The sequence below is a fragment of the Galleria mellonella genome, unplaced genomic scaffold (assembly GCF_026898425.1).
Source record: "Galleria mellonella isolate WM207_F2 unplaced genomic scaffold, CSIRO_AGI_GalMel_v1 utg270, whole genome shotgun sequence".
Taxonomy (NCBI): domain Eukaryota; kingdom Metazoa; phylum Arthropoda; class Insecta; order Lepidoptera; family Pyralidae; genus Galleria; species Galleria mellonella.
In genome coordinates, this window is record NW_026442062.1 from 3,724,576 (window position 1) to 3,743,832 (window position 19,257).

At 32.0% G+C, this 19,257-nt stretch overlaps 1 protein-coding gene across 2 annotated transcripts; it reads right to left on the reverse strand.

The window, feature by feature from the left end:
- Positions 1 to 181: 181 nt before the first annotated feature.
- LOC113514546 (xenotropic and polytropic retrovirus receptor 1-like) lies at positions 182 to 14,441 on the reverse strand. Of its 2 annotated transcripts, XM_052895295.1 has the most exons (11): positions 14,073 to 14,441; positions 12,050 to 12,203; positions 10,624 to 10,859; positions 9,514 to 9,775; positions 6,525 to 6,895; positions 5,428 to 5,575; positions 4,470 to 4,664; positions 3,755 to 3,927; positions 1,980 to 2,110; positions 872 to 1,028; positions 182 to 389 (listed from the first exon to the last, which is right to left on the reverse strand). In XM_052895295.1, the coding sequence occupies exons 1-11, from the start codon at positions 14,139 to 14,141 to the stop codon at positions 270 to 272; spliced, it is 2,016 nt and encodes a 671-aa protein (XP_052751255.1). In that variant the 5' UTR covers positions 14,142 to 14,441; the 3' UTR covers positions 182 to 269. The 2 variants fall into 2 exon arrangements, with proteins under 2 accessions (XP_052751255.1, XP_031764151.2); XM_031908291.2 differs by lacking the exon at positions 182 to 389 and having other exon boundaries at positions 854 to 1,028.
- Positions 14,442 to 19,257: the final 4,816 nt, after the last annotated feature.

Sequence of the window (19,257 nt, forward strand, 5' to 3'; positions counted from 1 at the left end):
CAACAAATTTTCTAACATCTTTGTATGTCTGTTGTATCTCTTTGTATTGTTTTATAAATTTATTGAAGTTGGTCGAAAAAAAGTGAGATGGGTTAAAATTCCCTTAATCTCTATTGAAATGTTATTTGTTTAAAAAGTAAGCTCTCACCCATTCATTGACTTACGTAAAAGAAACAATCAATGATTTTAAAAAATATAATTAAAATAATACTATATTTCATAATAACATTGGCTATAAATGATTTATGTTCTAAACATATCACAGTTTGTTACAGCATTTTGGATGACAAGTCTAACTCGAGCTGTAGGTCTTGCATGGATTCCTTCTTTAATAACGGTTTCCTGTCACTCTCTTTAGCTTTTTTGGCGTTATTTTTTTTTTTGTAATAATATTATATATATATATATATATATATATATATATATATATATATATATATATATATATATATATATATATATATATATATATATATATATGCAGTCAAAACTCTTGGAATTAATATAATAAAAAAGTGAAAATTATTTTTCTTATTTTAATTTTTGTTAACTGATTTTGCTAGTCAATAATACTTTTGACTGGGTAAGTTTTGACTGCAACATATATGCAAAAAAAAAATTCGTATTGCCACTGTAACATATAAGCTACTGGATTTAAACATTAATCGTATTCGAGAAGTTTGTATTAATTGTCATATAAGAACACATCCCATTGCTGGGCATTGGTCTCTCCCCATATGAGCCTATTAATTTACTATTACCACCCATCTACTGAATTAGCTTTAATTTGAAAATAGAGCACTTGCCTATGAACAAAGCATTGCACAATGCACCCATTATTGCGTCATGTAGATCGTAAAAATTAATATTACCTATTAACAACGCCGTCAGGGTGGTCCATCATGCGTATGATGTCGGCCTGGTCGGAGGAGTCGAGCGGCGCCACGGATATATCCCGAACGGCACGGAACTTGCCGCAGTTATTTAGATGCTCATTCTCTAGCCGAAAGAAGTTCCAGATGAACCGTCTGGAATAATCAACTTGATTATAACTAAAAAAGCATTTTATGTCATTAACTGGGATATAATAATTTATCTATACTAGTATTATTAAAGTGAAAGTGAGTTTGTTATCTTATAGGGTCTTACACACACAGCTTAATCAAGTGGGAAGGAATTGTTAGTAATTGAGTTTGAGAATCCCATTGCTAGCAATATACTCAACCAGGTCGACCTCCTCGCGGTTCCCCCTGGCAACTATCATGGTTAATTCCTGATGAATTCATCATGATGGGCTAACTGGCCTGTTTTCATTCTCATCTATCACCCTTCACTGGTGCTCCACCAGCGTATCTCGTCAGCGCAGGCGGGGTTACTATAACCATTTTCACCCATCAAAAAATAAAACAGCTTAACCAGTCACTATGAAATTTGGTATACAAATACTATATGGGATAGGGAAGGATAGACTACTTTTTACTCCAGTCACGCGGACAAATTCGCAGATAAAAGCTAGTAAAATAGAAATATGTTACTAATAGATGATATCATCATCTTCCTGCCCTTATTCCAGTTATTTGAGGTCGCCGTGATGTGTTTTTATTCATATTACACAAGGTATTAGCTTTTGGTTTTACAACCAGCCGCCTGTATGACGTTAACCCTCTTTGGGATTGCATTCATTCGTGATATTCTCCACCAACGGTTAAGAAAAGATTAAGAAAAAATAAAGAGGATGTTAGGAATGAATAAAGGACGCTGGTAAAAACGAAATGAAGGATTTTTGAAGAAAAGGAAAAACACTACAGTAGCATGTTACTTTTTGGCGTCCTAACGGTCAGTTATGAAATTAGCATACATATACATCAGATACTTTATTATTCTGATCAATCCATATATCCTGGTTGTGTGGCTGATTTGAATCGCGAATACATACAAATAAATGTGAAGAAAATTTCAATAAAAATATGAATAGATACCTAAAAACTTCTAGTGGCGCTAGTAATGAGGTCATAGTCTCTCCACTGACGAACTTATTCTCGGTAAGTATGAAGGACACCGTCCAAATGAATCGTAGTACAAAGTCTTCAACTATCGCGAAATAGTAGAACTGAAAATATAAAATTAATAATAATGTATACTCTATAATAAGTTTGAGGTAAAGATATAGATTAATAAACAATTTATTGCCATAAAGAAAAAGTCAATGACAGAAAACTATAAATCTACTAATGTAATGATAATGAAGGAGTGCCTATAAATATACTTACCTAATCTGAGTATTTAATAAAACATTAATAAAATAAATTAGTAGAGACCTTAGATTATAAAATAGTACGTTATACTAATTCTAACTAAATATGTACAAATTTTAACTTTAATTCATTAGAGATTTCCAAGAAGTGTCAATCTTCTAATAGATTATATCAATTCACAAATTGACAAAGGCGACAAGTCGTTACTAGTTATATATAAAATTATTATATAAATTAAAAAAATAATTTTTAAATGACCGTTACATTTTCAAACCGAAATATAGCCATGCAAATACGACTACTTCACGTCAGAAATACGAATGGCGCATAAGTACTCAAGCAAACGAGTTAGTCTTAGTCTTTAAGATTGGTAATGTATTTTATACATTGATTGTGGCAAAACCAGTTATTTTGATTTAAAAACCAAATTACTGAAACCACTACAATGAAATTTCTATAGGACTACACGAATATATTACAATAAATAATAATATTTCTAAATTGATTTATAAATAATAGTTTTAAGGTAACAAAAATTTAAAAAAAGTACAACTGAATTGAGATTTTCTCCTATTTTTGAAGTTGATTAAAAATAAATAATTTTACATATATAATACAATAATATCATGTATGAGGTCCACAATGATATTTGGTTTCTAAAATGTAATTATTTTACAACACAATTATTACATTAGATGTATATACTACGTACAATTTATTAAATGTGTACTGAAGATAAATTAATAAATAAATTATTATTAACTTTTAAAATTACTAATTGTTAAATAAAATTGAAAGTTTTGAGATTCGATTTACAATCGTATACAGAATCGATACGATTTACGTAACGTAACGATACAATGTGCATGGTGCAGCACTGCTCTACGCCCACATTTACATTTCAGGCACACAAGTGTAATCACATTTTTGTCTCATTTTTGTGATTGCATTGCCAGTCTGTTAATACATAGTACGTTATATTAAGCCTATAGTATAAACTAATAACCTTATTTATAAAAACTAAAATCAAAGAAATGAAATACCAATTAATTAATAATTATAATTTAATTGTGTTTTGTCACTTTTATTCAAACTGAAAATTTAGCATAAAAGAAACAGTTCAATAGAAAAAATAGGTTTATGAGAGCTTTGACGTTTTTATGAAAAAGGGAGTAATTATATATTAATATCTTGCACTTTTTTGAAGACCAAAAACTAACGGAAGTGTAAAGGAAAATTAATCCAACTCGAGCGAGACTTTGTACAAAAGTCGTATGTGGGGGTGACCTGTTTCATTAATATTTCTAACGTGAATCAGGTGTGTTTGCACGTAGGTTTGAATTTATAGGATATGGCAGTGGAATACAACGCAATCATAATCCTCCTAAATGTGATGTGATATCCTGTTCAAATTAAGGTGCTGTTTATAGGCGACGGTTATCACTTTCCATCAGGTAGTCCACAAATTGTTTGCTATTTTAACCATAATAAAGACTCACCCCTGGACTGTAAACAATTTCTTCTCTGAGGAACTTGTTCTCAGCGGCCGGTCCGACGGTAAACAAGCCCCAGTCCATCTTGACGTCCCATGTATAAGTGTAGAGCGAGGAGACTAGCTGGCACGCGAACCAGGCATACAAGAACGGATTGTCGTATGGATCAGCATATGCGTCTGTCGAACAATAGAATAGCAAGCTAATTAAACTTAACCAGTCCACACAAATTTTTTTCTAATAAAGTTATAGATTCCAGCAACCCTATGTCGGATTTACCAAATAGAGAACTTGTGTTTATTTTTCCGTTTAATTATTTTAAAATTTCCTGATATCTTAGTTAGGAATATTTAAAAAAACTAAGTATATATATTTGCAAATTAAAATTAGGTTAAAAATATGTAGATACAGCGATTTTAATAATTCAATTTTGACAACACGACCAATTTATAATTGTCATATGAAACAGAGAGATATAAATAAATTGTATACCAATTTCACATTTGTCAAACTGCGATTTTTAATCTGGGCCACTTATATGTTGCTCCTTTAGGGGTTTGGTATACAAAAATAGATCCCTTATTAAATTTTTTCTTTTCGGTTCCTTCTCTATAAAATTTTTTTTTTCATCAAAATTTGTTTATTTGCTATGTAAAATATAAACAGATTACAAGAATGCAAAATATCCTCTGGTAGCTGGGTAAAAAAAAATTACACTTACCACTGTAAATTGTCCTTAAAGTTTGGAACAGAACTACGAAAAATGTCGTGGAGTACTTCCCAGCGTTGACCAGATGTGGGAAGGCCTCGTGGCTGTCTCGGTAACGGCGCAAGCATTGCCAAAAGCGAGCCCACGCGGGCACTATGTTCACTAAACCACGGGTTATTATATACCAGCGGGTCTTCTCGAATGCGTCTGTGGAAAGTATAAAATATGATTTACTAGTTATCACCCTCAACTTCGTCCGCGTGATGTACATTGATTAATCAGTATAAAACATAGTCTATGCCCTTCTTCATCCCAAATATTATGTGTATAACAAATGTCGCGCTTAAAGCGTCAAGAGATAAGCAAACATTGACATTTTAATAATATATAAGGTAGTATGCATAAGTCTACATTACGATTTTTATCAATTTTCTATTTTTTTTTTTTGAATAAATATTCAGCTGTAGTCGATTAGGCTTATAAACCTAATTTTAAGTTACGGAATCCTCATTCTACCCCGTAAATTATTATTCAAATACTTGTTACACAGCAAAAGATAGAAGTATAGATCGTCTACGTTACATATTAATCCACGCCCCTTTAACTTTTTACGCCAAACACATTGAATGTGTGGCCATATACAGATATGGTGTTCTGTTTGTAAGGAAACATCTTCAATAGCGGTCCGGCCAGAGAAGTATTATATTCCTTGGTGGAAACATTGTAAACATTTTTACACACACATTTTTAATTCTTTATATTTTGGAGGGGCGTGCCATGTTATCGTAGACAATCTATACTTATTTTTTATCTCTAAATAGAATTCGTAAACTATTTTTTTTAAATTGTCCTTGTATAATTGTTTTATTCTAAAACTATCTGGTTTAGAGCGCCGGCATGTTTGATCTGTGCTTTTTAGGTTTTAAAAGTTGAAAATTCAAAGAAACTCACTAATCAATATTGAACTCACTATTTACTTGGAACCAGTCCCCGCCTGCGATGTAAAAAGCAACCAGGTAATGGAAATCGAGGAAGGCAGCTGCAAACGAGTTCCACTGATCCGCGAGCCAGAAGTCCGCGAACAGCACAGGCATGAATGGTGCGGCCAGAATTCGACCCTGGAGGGTGAAAATTATTTAGGCATAACAATTAATCAAACCACTAAAGCGATGTAGTCGACTAAGAGATGGACAGGACAAAGGTTTGTTTGAATCGAAGCATTTGGCGTATCTTTGTTTCTGCCTACTCTAATGGGAGACAGGCGTGACAGATATGTATGTATGTATGAGATGAACAAAAATAAAGTGTTTAAATACTTATATGCAATCCTGACATTTATAATTATAGACAACTTTAGTATTCTCGGTGGTTGGGGAGAAAGGGATCGTTAGTAATTAGGGCAACCTCCACCTACTTCCCCCCTGGAAACCACCGTGATTATTGAATTCTTTACCATGGGACAACTGACCTGACTTCACTCTCACCTTTCATTTCTCACTGGTGACCCGCCAGCACAGGGATCGGCAAACTGCTGCTCGCGAGCCACTTGCGGCTCTTTGGATGTGAAGCTGCGGCTTAGTTTCATACGCAAATATTATTTATTTTATAAAAAAATAGAAAATAAAAATCGTTCTAAATCGCTTAACGAGGATTAGGCACCAAACTTTATGCAAGAACTATTTATTGTTGGCAAGAATTTTTTTGTGGCCTGTTTGAAAACTTTGAAATTTTGTAATTTGTAATTTTTGACTCAAAAGGTTGCCGATCCCTGCGCCAGCATATACCGTTAGCGTAGGCGGCAGTGATCATTCCATTTTCGTCCCTTAAAAATACCTCGGTAATCTACCGTCTTAATACACCGCTTTACCTTCTGATTATCAGGGGTTCAATCCCTGCACAATAAAACAATACAAGCATTTGATTTCATGAGTATGAAAATTAAATATTTATATCACTTGTCTAATACTATAGTACAAGCTCTGCTTAGTTCCGGACTATATGGCGCAGTTGTGTACAGTAGTACAGTATTTATTTATTTACTAATAATATTTTTGTAGAAGTACTTACACATATCCTTAGGAACCAAAATCGTGCTTCATGCCGAAACACTTTCAATGGGTTGAGCAGAAACGCTAGCATTATTATGACGAGCGCCAGCGGATTAACAAACGGCGGTATACTCAGACTTGCACTGTATATAAAACTGAGTATACTTAAGGCCCATACTACCCCAAATATAGCGGCTAGTTCCATTAAGTGTTGCTCGGATAAATGATTCCTGGGGTCCAGTTCGAAAATCAACACGTGGTTGACTCCAGATGATCGCCAGCCGTACACATTAATGCCTATTAGGAATATAAATTCGACTAAGAGGAACGGACCCCGATATAATCTGAAGGCCGTTTTGAAGTTTTCTGTAGCGCCTTCGTGGAATAATGCTGTAAATAAAGAAAACTGTGTTATAAATAGTTTATTATTATTATTATTTGAACCGTTAACTGTCTACTGCTGGACATAAGCTTTTCTCATAAGGGGAGTTTTGCCAGTAGTTGCAACGCTTGGCAGGGGGGTTGGTAACCGCAGTTAGGCTTTCAGAGATGTTTTAAGAGGGACGCTGCTGCCCATTTCTCGCCCTCCCTTAGTCGCTTCTTACAATATCCATGGGAAAGGAAGGACTGTCCCATTCTATGCCGGGGCAAACACAGCAATATATACGTAAATAAGTTATAAGTATATACGCAACAAAATATGATCGATTACAAAATATGATGTATTGTCATAATGGTAATTTTGTAGGCTTGTTTCTATACAAGTTTGTTGCTGATTTTAATGACACAGATATATCATAACGCTGGATGAACACTTTATTTTAATTCACGCGTGATTTGTCAACACGTTGTAAATATATGATGTAAAAAATAAAATTTTAATCTAAAAACTACACTACTGAATCGATTTTGATAAAATTTCTATGGGATCAATCGGTAGTCTATTCTTTCAGATTAATAAAGAATTTTCCAAATCGGTTTAAAATTGACGGAGTTATAAAGTAATAAAAAATAAAACAACCCAATTGAGAAGCGCCTCCTTTTTGAAGTCGGTTGATAAACCATAAACTTTGAAAAAATATCTATAATCTGTATTTTTGGAAAGTTTTTGTAATAATTCAAATTAAAAAAAATTCTAGAATTCCACGTGTCAAATACAACATCAACAATCCCATATAACTGATTTTCAGATAAAGAAATATGAAAATTATAACTATCAATCATCTTAGGATTCAAAGACACTAGCGAATCCTATTACAAATGTCTATTTCAAACCCCACTATCTCAATCTCTGATTTCCCCACAGATATAAATAAAGATACCCGACTCAAATACCTCAATTTATATATAAAAATTATGTGGGTCACAGCTGTACTATTTGGCCTTATGTTATAAAAGTTATTTATACGTATAGACAGCAACCCGGGAAGGGTTACTAAATACTTTAAATAATGCCATAATTATGTAATCCTGCCCTTTGAAACTTTTTCGACTTAAATTACCTCGAATCGATATACACTGGTAAATATCGATTTGAGGTAACGAAATTAATTTGGGCTAAATTTGGGCTAAAATGATATTATCTGATATTACATAGCATTCGATTAATAAAATAATGACCTTTCCGTAAACTTCTTCATTGATCAATTAAATATAGCGATTTTGCCATATTTGGCATCATGTTAAGCAGACGGTTACAGGATTTATGTTTAACGTTTACTATTAACCTAATTAAACTAACTAATTATCACATAAGTTGATTACAAATTACATAGACCATTTTTCTTTCTGTAGCAACACTTATCTTTGTTCATACAGTGCGCAATATTTGCTATAGCCACCATGGTCACCATACAATAGATGATTATATGGCCATTCGCGGATAGGATTAACAGCAGAGTTTTTTTTCGCGCGCAAACTTTGAGATTAATCGCTATTTACATTTTTCATCATACCAGTATTCAAAGATAACGACCATTGTAGATAATAGATAAAATATAATTGTTTAAAAAGGGTTAACCGGTATAAATGTTTTTAACCTCACTAATATTGTAAAATGAATGGTGCTTGCTATTAAAATCTTGCTTAACAGATAATAATCTAAGCTATAAAGTTAGAAGATATATGGTCAATATATTTTTAAGCAGGTGTGTTGGTCCAAAGTTGGATATATAAAAAGAGACTGAAAGAAGAATAACTGCCGATGAAATGCAAATTCTAGAAGAATTAAGTGAAATTATAGTAGCAACAAACCATGTAGTATACTCGTATAGCAGAACAATAGCACAGTTTAGTTTGAGAGAGTAGGTATTATGAAGAACGGCAAATGTAATATTTACCGTTCCTTTCAATGGAATTTTGCCGTTTTGCCGTTCCGCATTTTTACTTGGGCTTTGCTTGATTTGCCACCCCTAAGATCGGATTCTGAACATTATCATGACTATAAAATGTAATGAATGTAAGATATAGAAATGGATAAAAAAAATTGAAGTATGCGTGTATTTTAATGGCCGACGAATAGCCAAGCAGCATTCTCTTTAAAACATCATCAAAAGCCAAACTGCGGTTGCCAACCTGTCTGCCAAGCGTAGCAACTGCTAGCAAAACTCCCCATATGTGAGGGGGGGGGGGACTAAATTCAGCAATGGACAATGAACAGTTGATATGGTGATAATGCATGTAACGAGGGAGATCAATCTAGCGTAATAAGAAATCATATATGATTTAATAGTTCACTCAGGGTGCATCTCTCATACAGTTAGAGATGAGTCCAAACGTAGGCAAACATAAAATTTAAAACATATCACATACTTCGCGTGTTGAGATGTGAACAGTCTTTGAAATCGATGTGAACGCATGAGAAAAATTAAGAAGGGAAATAATGTCAAAGATAAAAAGAGAGTTCATTGACTCTAGATTCTTTCTTTGTCTGGTGCCTGCCTTAAATATCACAAGGACCAGGCTTGCATATCATAATAATCTGTAGTAAAATAAGCAAAACCCCTTACCTGATAAAACAACAGTAATGAACAGCACTATAAAAGATCCAGAAAACAGTCCAACTTTGAAGGTAGTCCAAGGGCTCTGTTGTTCGCCTAGAGGTGGTACGCGCAGTTTTTTCATCGCTTTCTGTCTATCACCACCTTCTAATTCGTTTGTCACTGTCGCTTCTGTGTCGCTTATTAATCTGTCTATATCTTTGTTTGTGTAGAAGTGCGATGATTCCACGTGTTCCGCTCGCCATTGCGCACCGTTGCTTAGATTTAATAACTGCAATAGAAAATTAAGATGGCACATCTTCTTCACCTACTACCTACTAGCTTCAAACGTTGTAATTATATCTAATTAAATTATATATAGTTAAATCTATTTCTTAGGTGAAGCAATACCACAATGCATTGATTGAAATTTGATCTAAAGGGTAGGCAGAAAATCTCTTGAAATCTCGAAAAACTCGATATATTTAGGTGCATACATTTGACATTGACCAGTTCCCCTAGACTAGAGGTGGCCGACTTGACTAGACTCAAGATCTACTGTTTACTGACGAAACCCTGTGCGATCTACCAATACTTTTTGAAATCTCAAATGAAACAACATAGTTCAATAAACAATTATATAGTATTGTAGTATTTTTTATTTCATAAATAGGGAAAATATAAAACTAAAAATTATTCTTACTAACTATTTATTTATATTAGTGTGAGCAATACGTCTGAGCATCTTCCGCTAGATTAGCAAATTTTTATATTTTTTGCCTTGCCACGATCCACTGGACTAACAGTCGCGATCGGTAGGCCACCCCTTCTCTAGATAAATGGCAAATGAATCTATTGATTACGTTTTCGTTAACTCACATATGAGAAAGAACAAAGTGCTTGACGTTGTTGTCTCACTCGACTTAATATACACTTAGATTTACTTGCCCTTTGTGTAGGGAGGCACATTCTTCAATTAATTAATAATCTCGATCTCTTGAATTGTAAACCACTAGGGAGTGTCTAATATTCAAGGAATGCTTATTTTGATTTACCCTTATTTAAAACGATATAGGGAATATATAACACCTAACATTCAACCTTCTACTATATTTTTGATGGTTTACCATCCATTCTTACCTTATCATGCTTCTTTAATATTTTCCGAAAACCTGTATAATTCAAGTTCTGGTAATTTTGCAGTAAGATTAGGCTGAGGTAAAACTCACTAAACGCCAGTTTCAGCTCTTGCACCTTCCGTCGTGGTATTGGCGCCTTTTTACTGTCTCCACCGCCCTTAGGCTTGATAGTTTCGAATTGGGCTTTCAATTCACTTTGCAGTGTGGCAAATTTGCGTGTCGCTTCCGCCAATTTTTCTATTGGAATGTATTTATGATTTTAGATAAGGTTCATGATGATTTATTTAGTTAGATTGAATCGCGATCTTATAGATATAAACGTTGTGTAACTTGTGAAGACCTTTGAGAGATGTAGGTGGTTATGTCTATTTTTTTTATTTTTAAGAGGCCTATAGGTATATTATACATATATAAAAATGAGAGAATTATCATCGTGTCTCCGATCACACTGTTTATAATTAGGTACTCCTCTCCATTCAAAGGTTGCCTGGAAGAGATCGCTTTTAGCAATAAAGCCGCCCATTGTTTTCTATGATTATTTCTTGTATTGTGTTTGTATCTCTAATAAGATTATTATTGTAATCTTTTGGAGGACACAATAATGAGTATCTATCTATATTGAACACAGGCCACTTTCAGAAACTGGTAGATATGAAAACCGTACAATTATTGCCAAAAAAATTACTTCTATATTGTTAAGGGTGAAGCCGTAATGTTTTCCCCATATATAGTAGAAATACAAAATCGAGACTTTGCCACTAGCTCAGGTTTATTTTTGTGTTAGTCTTCGGTGGATGGGGGTGGTCTAAATTTATACTTTAAACAAAAGCCACCTTCGTTAACTAAATAAAACAAAAACTACTGCTATGTAAATTATAGTAAATATTTCGGCTAAGACAAATTGTTAGCCATATAAGCCTACGTGTCCGTTACAGTTTCAAAGTTTCTAGGTAAGTAAGTAGTATGAAAATTCCACACGTCATATTGTAGTAAACAAATTTTATATAAATTATTTAAATAATTAGCATTCACCTTATAGTATATTATAGTATATATTATAAGTACTTTTATTTGATCACTTGTTAGAGTCTACAAAGATTTATGTAACGGAAACGTCACATAGCAAGCAACAAGCTCAGCTAATCCTACTAATATTTATCCATATGAAATCAAGATTACTTGGCTATTTAATCAGTCATTAGGACATTTGATTTTTAATTAGTGTTTGAGATGAAGTTGAACTAAGGCTGATTTTTATCCCGGTAAATCAATATATCACCGTCACGCGGACGGATTCGCGGCATTATAGGCATAAGGCAAGGCAAGGCATAAACTTAGACAAATTACCATAGACACATAGTTTATTTAAGATATAAATAAATTCTTTTATTTTGATTTTTTCTTACTCATGATCATAAGATATTTACCTGAATAAAATGTGTTAATTTTCTTCAACTCCTGATCGCTATAGTGGAAAAATGTTTCGTCAAAATTAGCAAAATGTCGGGAGAGCACCTCTGGCTCCACGTTTTCCGCTGATGGCGCTTCCTCTACTGCAGTATACAGCATTGATTTCATTTCCTGTGAATAATATAGTTACTTAGAGAAACAGTTGGTTCATGTTTCCCAAAAATGTGATCAAGAACAATAATGGTTGGTTCATCAGCTATACTCATGAACAGGTGCTGTAGGAACTGGTCCTGGACTAATTTCTTTTAATTATATGCTAATTTCTTATTTTATAATCTGATGTTGCTTGGTGGTTTGTATTTACACAAATTCATAATTTATATAATTTAACTTTAGCCTGTTCTTCTTAACTGAAATTACATTCCAATTGGGAGGAATAATTACTGTTAAAAATAGCATAAAGTAATTGTTATTCAATTAAAATTAAAAGTTTAATTGAATAAAAATTATTTCTTTCCTTCTTTCATAGAGTGGTACTATAAACATAATCAGTATTGTCAGATACCTGTTGTTGTTTATAAAAACGGATAGTAAAGCATCACTACAGTAATATCTTCACTAATTCATACTAATATTTTAAACATGTAAGTAAATCTGTAATTTTTACCTTTTTACATTTATAGAAATGAACCAATTTTGATGAATTTTAGTATACAGATAAAGTAAAACTTGAAGAAGGCCATAGTTTTTGCCATGAATATAAAACCTAAAGGGAATAAAATCTCTTGTCACCATAACATCTAAAATACATTGTATTTGACATGATAAAGGACATAGATTACATTTTGTTTCATTCATGATTACAAGTTGTGAGCATAGTTACTAAGCTTTATTTCTTATAGGAATAGGAAATAACAGATTATATACAAGCATAAGCATAGCATTTCCTTCAAGTTTATTTCATTCTATTGAATATCAATCATTGAATCATAAAAATGAATCATTAATAATAAAGATAATAATCATTAATAATTAATTATAAACTGGTGATGCATTATATTATTAAAAGCATATAACTATACTATATATTATAGTTTCATTATTGTAATCCTTTGTATATTCTCAACGTATTTTATGATAACCATGATATTACTCATATCTAGAAAATTTTACATTAATACATAAATATTACATTTTTTTATCAGGTATGTTGTCATCTTGTTTGCCATTTCGAGTAATATATATTTTTTTAATTTGTATTATTTCTGAGGAAACCCTTTTCTCAAAATTGTGACAAACTGGTTTTAATACAAACTTAACGGGTTTTATTTATTGATTTTCTCAATGTGTTGAAACTGGTCCATTTCAGCATTAACCTGATACTCCTGTTAAAAATATTTATGAATTTCATACACATTAATTTATGTGATGAATAAAATTCATATACAGATGTATATAATTTTAATAATGCTATTTGATACAGGAGTCATGTGTTTTCAAAACCAGTGTATATCATGTATAGAGCAATAATAAAAATAGATGCAGTTAGAGAATGTATGGAGACTAAAAACTGGCATATGATTCTCACTCCTTATTGCACAAGAGACTTGATGTAATGATACATAGACAAATTAAATATTAAATTTACTAGAACATTAAAAATATTTTTTAAACTTATATATGTTATAATAAATTCATTAAATTTCTTTTAATCAATCATATTTTATATAAACAAATAAACTATTACTTTTAATTCAACATTGTGAGTATTTTTAAATAATTAGTAGTAAATAATCATTGTTCATAGTTTCTGTAATGACTATGTCTTCCATAATAATATTATAATGTAAAACATTTTTTTTTTAATATCATACAATCATTTATAATATAGTGTATTGTAAAAAACATCTCAAGGCTTACAGATTTACCGTAATTTACTAGTACCACCAATATACCTATTATTATTAATATATGGTATCAAGGACATAGTTCTTAGTATTTATTACACAAGAATTAAGGTTTAAATATAATAACAAGTACCTCATAATTGATGTATTGTTTTCGCCATTCAGGCGTAATATGAGCACTTAAATGTTCAGCGAACTTCATCTCCAATAGATGTAAAATACGACTTTATTAAAAGAAGCACAGTTACACACTGTAACAATGTCTGTATTTTAGTTTATTTAGTGATAACCGTATAATTATGACCTCATATATTTCTTTAATACAGTGTCATTATCTTCATAAATTAATGGAATGATTATTTTATATGAACAAGGTTACGATTAAGTATTTTGCGATGTCTTTTTGGATTACAAAGTTGTCTTTTCATATTTTTTTTACTAGCAAAAGTAAAGTAAAATGTTCATTTCATATCTATTAATTCAACCAGTGACGTTTGTTTTGAATGAATTTAAATTGACAATTTGACAGAGCATGTGATTTGACGGTGCCTTTTTTTTTTTTTTTTAGTACGTTTGTTCCGTTTGGAACAGGCTAAGGTCGGAGACCATGCTGCCTAGTCTTCAAAAAGATAATTTGTCTGGAATTTTATTTTTCTAATGTCGCTTCAATTATTGTCATAATCTTCAATATTTCATTTGTCAAATCCGGTAAGTACATTTTCATAAATATCTTTTCTTGAGTTTTCTTAAACCAGTGGATTTATCAAATTAAAAATAAATAATTATAAAAAATCATTGTCTTGCAATTCAATAAAAGTATTCTTATAGCTCCTTGAATGTTGTAGTAATATAAGTGAAAATAGCTTTGAAACAAGAAGGAAATCTTAAGAGAAGCGGGATTGAGTGCGGGATATTTTCGGGTTTTTTGAAGATAATCCTAAGTTCGTCAAACATAATGTGTCTTTGAATGACAAATTCAGAGCAATCAAAAAAAAAAGGTGATGTAGAGATTGGGCTGTATTTGAGTTACACCATGTGCATGATGGGGAAGCGATCATGCCCATTCGGTGCAGGTGTTCGTTGAAATGTCCGTGGCCGATTCGTAATCTACAAATATTGGTGTAAAATTTTCTGTTTGTGTCCTTTCCTTTGCAGAACCACGGTTTTCCAATACGCCAATTAATTTTGCGGTACCATTTGCCTTTAGTCTGTAATATTTGAGTCCAATGCTCCTCCCATTTAGTTGTAACGATTTTATGTATTCCAATACTACAATCTGAGTAACAAAGGGGTAAATCTTGAACACGAGCAGCACTTGAATTAATAATTTTAGCCAAAGTGTCTACTTGTTCATTCCCAAACACTCCAATATGTGAAGGGGTCCAGATGAAGATAATATCTTTTCCATATATAGTACAGAGATGATAATATTTATTACGAATTTCTTGAATTAAGTAGTTTGATGATGAAATGAATGTGTTATTTTTTAATGCCATAAGAACACTCATACTATCTGTAATTATAATCCATTTCGAATATAGTACCTGTTTTTCTATGTATTCTAATGCTTAAAATATAGCTTTTGCTTCTGCTGTGTAAATACTAGCCAAAGTTGAAATTTTATAACCGTGACCAAATCTATTTGACAAATCGTAAAAAGCCACTGAAGTGCTAAGTGCATTTTTGGAACCATCTGTATATATCTGCCTGTAGTCAATAAATTCTGATAAAGTCTCATACATATCGTGCTTTTCTTTTATGTCTTTACGTATAACAATTTTGATCTTACAGAACTTACTCTCATAAAGGCCATTATAACAAGGAAGTATCTTACTACTATAGATGTTATATTCATCTCGTAAATTCAAATCATTGACAATAGTTTTATTCAAAAACATAGAAATGGGGCAATTTAATAATTTGAGTATGAGTGGGTTATTGGAAACTGAAAAAACTTTGAAGAGAAATTTGAGTTTTAGGTATTCGAAACGAAGAAGGATAGGAGGCAAATTACATTCTACTTGCATTGAGATAATTGGAGAAGTATACATAGCACCTAAAATAAGTCTTAAATTCATATTTTGAATTTTTTCGAGTTTTTCTACTAATTTATGTTCTGAGGCATAACAAAAGAAAGCGTAATCAAAATTACTTCTAACAAGAGATTTGTAAAGTAAAAGGATAATTTTAGGATCAGCTCCCCAGTTACGACCAATTACAGATCTTATTATATTAGTGGCTCTTAAAGCACGATCTACTAAGCAATCAACGTATAGATCCCATTTTAAATTTTGATGAAAAATTACCCCCAGAAATTTAACGCTACAGTCTGTTGGAAGAGTTTGATTATTATATATAATATTCATTAATGGAACATATTTATGAACTTGATGAAAAACAACTACTTTACTTTTGGTTAAACTAATATCGAGGGAAAGAAGAGAAAAATATTTCTCAAGTCTTTTTAATGACTCATTTAACACTAATTGCATATCAATAATATTCTTTCCTTTTATATAAATTAATAAATCATCGGCAAATTGCAAGTTGTTCACACTGTTTCCTAAAATTGAATTAAGTTTATAGATATATAAAATATATAGTAGCGGGCTTAGAATACCACCTTGACATACTCCTTTAGAGCTTAACCTAGGTCCTATTAATTTACTATTTACTTTAACATACACTTCTCTATTACTAAGAAAATTATAAATCCATTCGATAAGTTTCATTGGAAGAAATGAGGATAAAATCGAAGATAGAACTGTTAAATTTACATTGTTAAAAGCTCCTACGACATCTAAAAAAACAGATAGAACATATTCATCGTTATTCAAAGCAGTACTAAGGTCGACATAGAAGTTCGCTAAACTTTCGCGCGCTGAATATCCACGGCGAAAACCAAATTGATTCGATGGTAATATACTATTACTTTCAATAAAGAACTCTAAACGCTGTTTAATTAATTGTTCGAATAATTTGCCTGCACAGGACGTCAATGTTATAGGTCTATAGGAGTCGAAATTTGTAGGATCTTTACCGGGTTTAATTACTGGAATCAAACAATCCATTTTCCATTCTGGTGGGATAATACAGTCCTTCCATAAATCGTTAAAAATTTGTAAGAGTTTAGTAAGGTTTATTTTATTCAGCAATCGAAACATATTGTATGTTAAGCGATCAAGGCCACTAGCTGTATCTTTTCTAGATTTTACTGCACTGGATATTTCATCAATTGAGAATGGGTCAGTGAGAAATTTTGGGCATGAATTAACAGAATTAAACTGTTTGTCATCAAAAGGTGAGTGTACAAAATCAGGAGTATATTTGCGTAAAAAATCATTGACCCATGATATATCTTTAAAATGATTTTGACGATGTTTTGAATTTAGTTTTCTCATATTTTGCCAAACAGTGGAAATTGGTGTTAATCTATTAAATTTGGAACAAAATTCCTGCCACCCCTGTTGTCTTACTTGCTTAATTACTAACTTTGTAACAGCTTGAACTCTTATAAAATTTATGTAATTATCGAGAGTTGGATTTTGTTTAAACCTAAGGTAAGCCGCTTTACTATCATTGACAGCTGTCGCACACCTGTTATTCCACCAAGGTACTGCAATATGTTTGTGCCTCTTTGAAGTATTTGCACCGCTATTTGATAAGTTCCTACGTGGAACGGAACGTTCCACAGCTGTCAAAATATTTTTACAGAATCTATTGTAATTGTTTAAGGGTTCATTGGCATCATACTCGAAATCCAAAAGTAATTGATTAACAGTTTCAGAATAAAGATCCCAATTAACGAGACGTAGGTTTATACGATTTAACAAAAGTTTATTAACTTCATCTATAGGAGCATGTTGTTCACCTGACGGAGTTGATGAAGAGTTCTTTGTGTTTATTTTAGTAAAAGTCGGCAGGTGATAACTTCCTAACGGATCATCATGAACCGACCACTCGCATTTTAATGATATGGATGGGGATACCATAGTTAAATCAAGGCCATTGGGTCTCCAAATATGAGAGCCAACAGTAGTAACTTGCTTATCATTTAATAGTACCAAATTACATTCATCTAAACAATCAAGAATGTCTTTACCTCTTGTATTAGTGGAGGTACAACCCCACATAGTATGATGTGCATTTAAATCTCCAGATATGATAGTGGGTTTAGGAAGAGACTCCAAAAAGAACTTAAATTTGGCTTTAGTAAAACTAGGTGTACTATTGGTAGGACAGTAAATACTGGTAACTGAATACCAAGAATTATTAACTTCAATACTAATAGCTATAGTTTGCAAAGAATTGTCGAAAAAAGAGTGAAGTTTTTTATATCTAATACTATTATGTATAATAATCGCTACTCCATTGTGGTTATTACCACAATCATTTCGTTCTATACAATAATCTTTAATTTTTAATTTGTAATGTGGTTTTAGCCAAGTTTCTGAGATGAGAGCAATGTGAATATGATGTTCATTTAAAAATTGTGTAAAAATATGTCGATTGCTCAGTAGGCTCTGAGCGTTCCACTGTATGATAGTTAATTGGTCTCGATTGAATTTTGTGAAATAGGTCTATTACCAAAAGTATCATATAACACATTCAAAACACTTTTAGTGTTAATAGATGTGTTCTTTGTGTTATGTAGTGAAATAAGTTTGATTATGCTTTCTATTAAAAGTGATAAACTCTTGTTATCAGAATTTAGAATTGAAATTAGGTCTACATTTTTTTTAGGTTTGTTACCCAGTTTAGGAAATATTTCAGTGCTAAGTATATCTCCAAAAGAAGCAGGTCTGAATTTAGATCTATTTTCAGCAATTTTCTTTTGTTTAACAGGGCATTGCGGTGATACACTTGTGTGATTTCCATTGCAGTATACACAAATAGCGTTTTCCATTCCAGTTGTACAAGTTTTATAATTATGCTCACCTTTGCAGATGCTGCAACGCTCAGAATTCTTACAGAATTTAGCTAAATGTCCATACCTCAAGCACCGGTAGCATTGTTTAACTGGTGGTATATATGGAGTGACATTGTGGCGCCAACCTCCAATATCCAGATATTCAGGTAATACAGATGCAGCAAAAGTAATTGTCACGGTTAGAGTTGACTGTAACACATATCCATGAGTCAAGGTATTTTTTCTTAAAATTCTTTTAATAGCAATAATTTTCTTAGAACTCGATATCATAGTATATATTTTTTTATTAGATATATTTGTAGGTACATTTCTAATAACGCCTGTAACTTCTGTTGAAGAAGCAGGAATACTGGCCTTAAAATGGTAGTCATTTAAAAAAGTTTTATTA

Excerpts from the sequence above, each read along its gene's own strand:
- LOC113514546 (XM_052895295.1), bottom strand. The coding sequence starts at position 14,141 with ATGAAGTTCGCTGAACATTTAAGTGCTCATATTACGCCTGAATGGCGA. Across the intron at positions 9,776-10,623 it reads TATTAAAGAAGCATGATAAG|TTATTAAATCTAAGCAACGG; the intron begins GTAAGAATGGAT and ends TTTCTATTGCAG. Across the intron at positions 4,665-5,427 it reads GGACTGGTTCCAAGTAAATA|ACGCATTCGAGAAGACCCGC; the intron begins GTGAGTTCAATA and ends TACTTTCCACAG.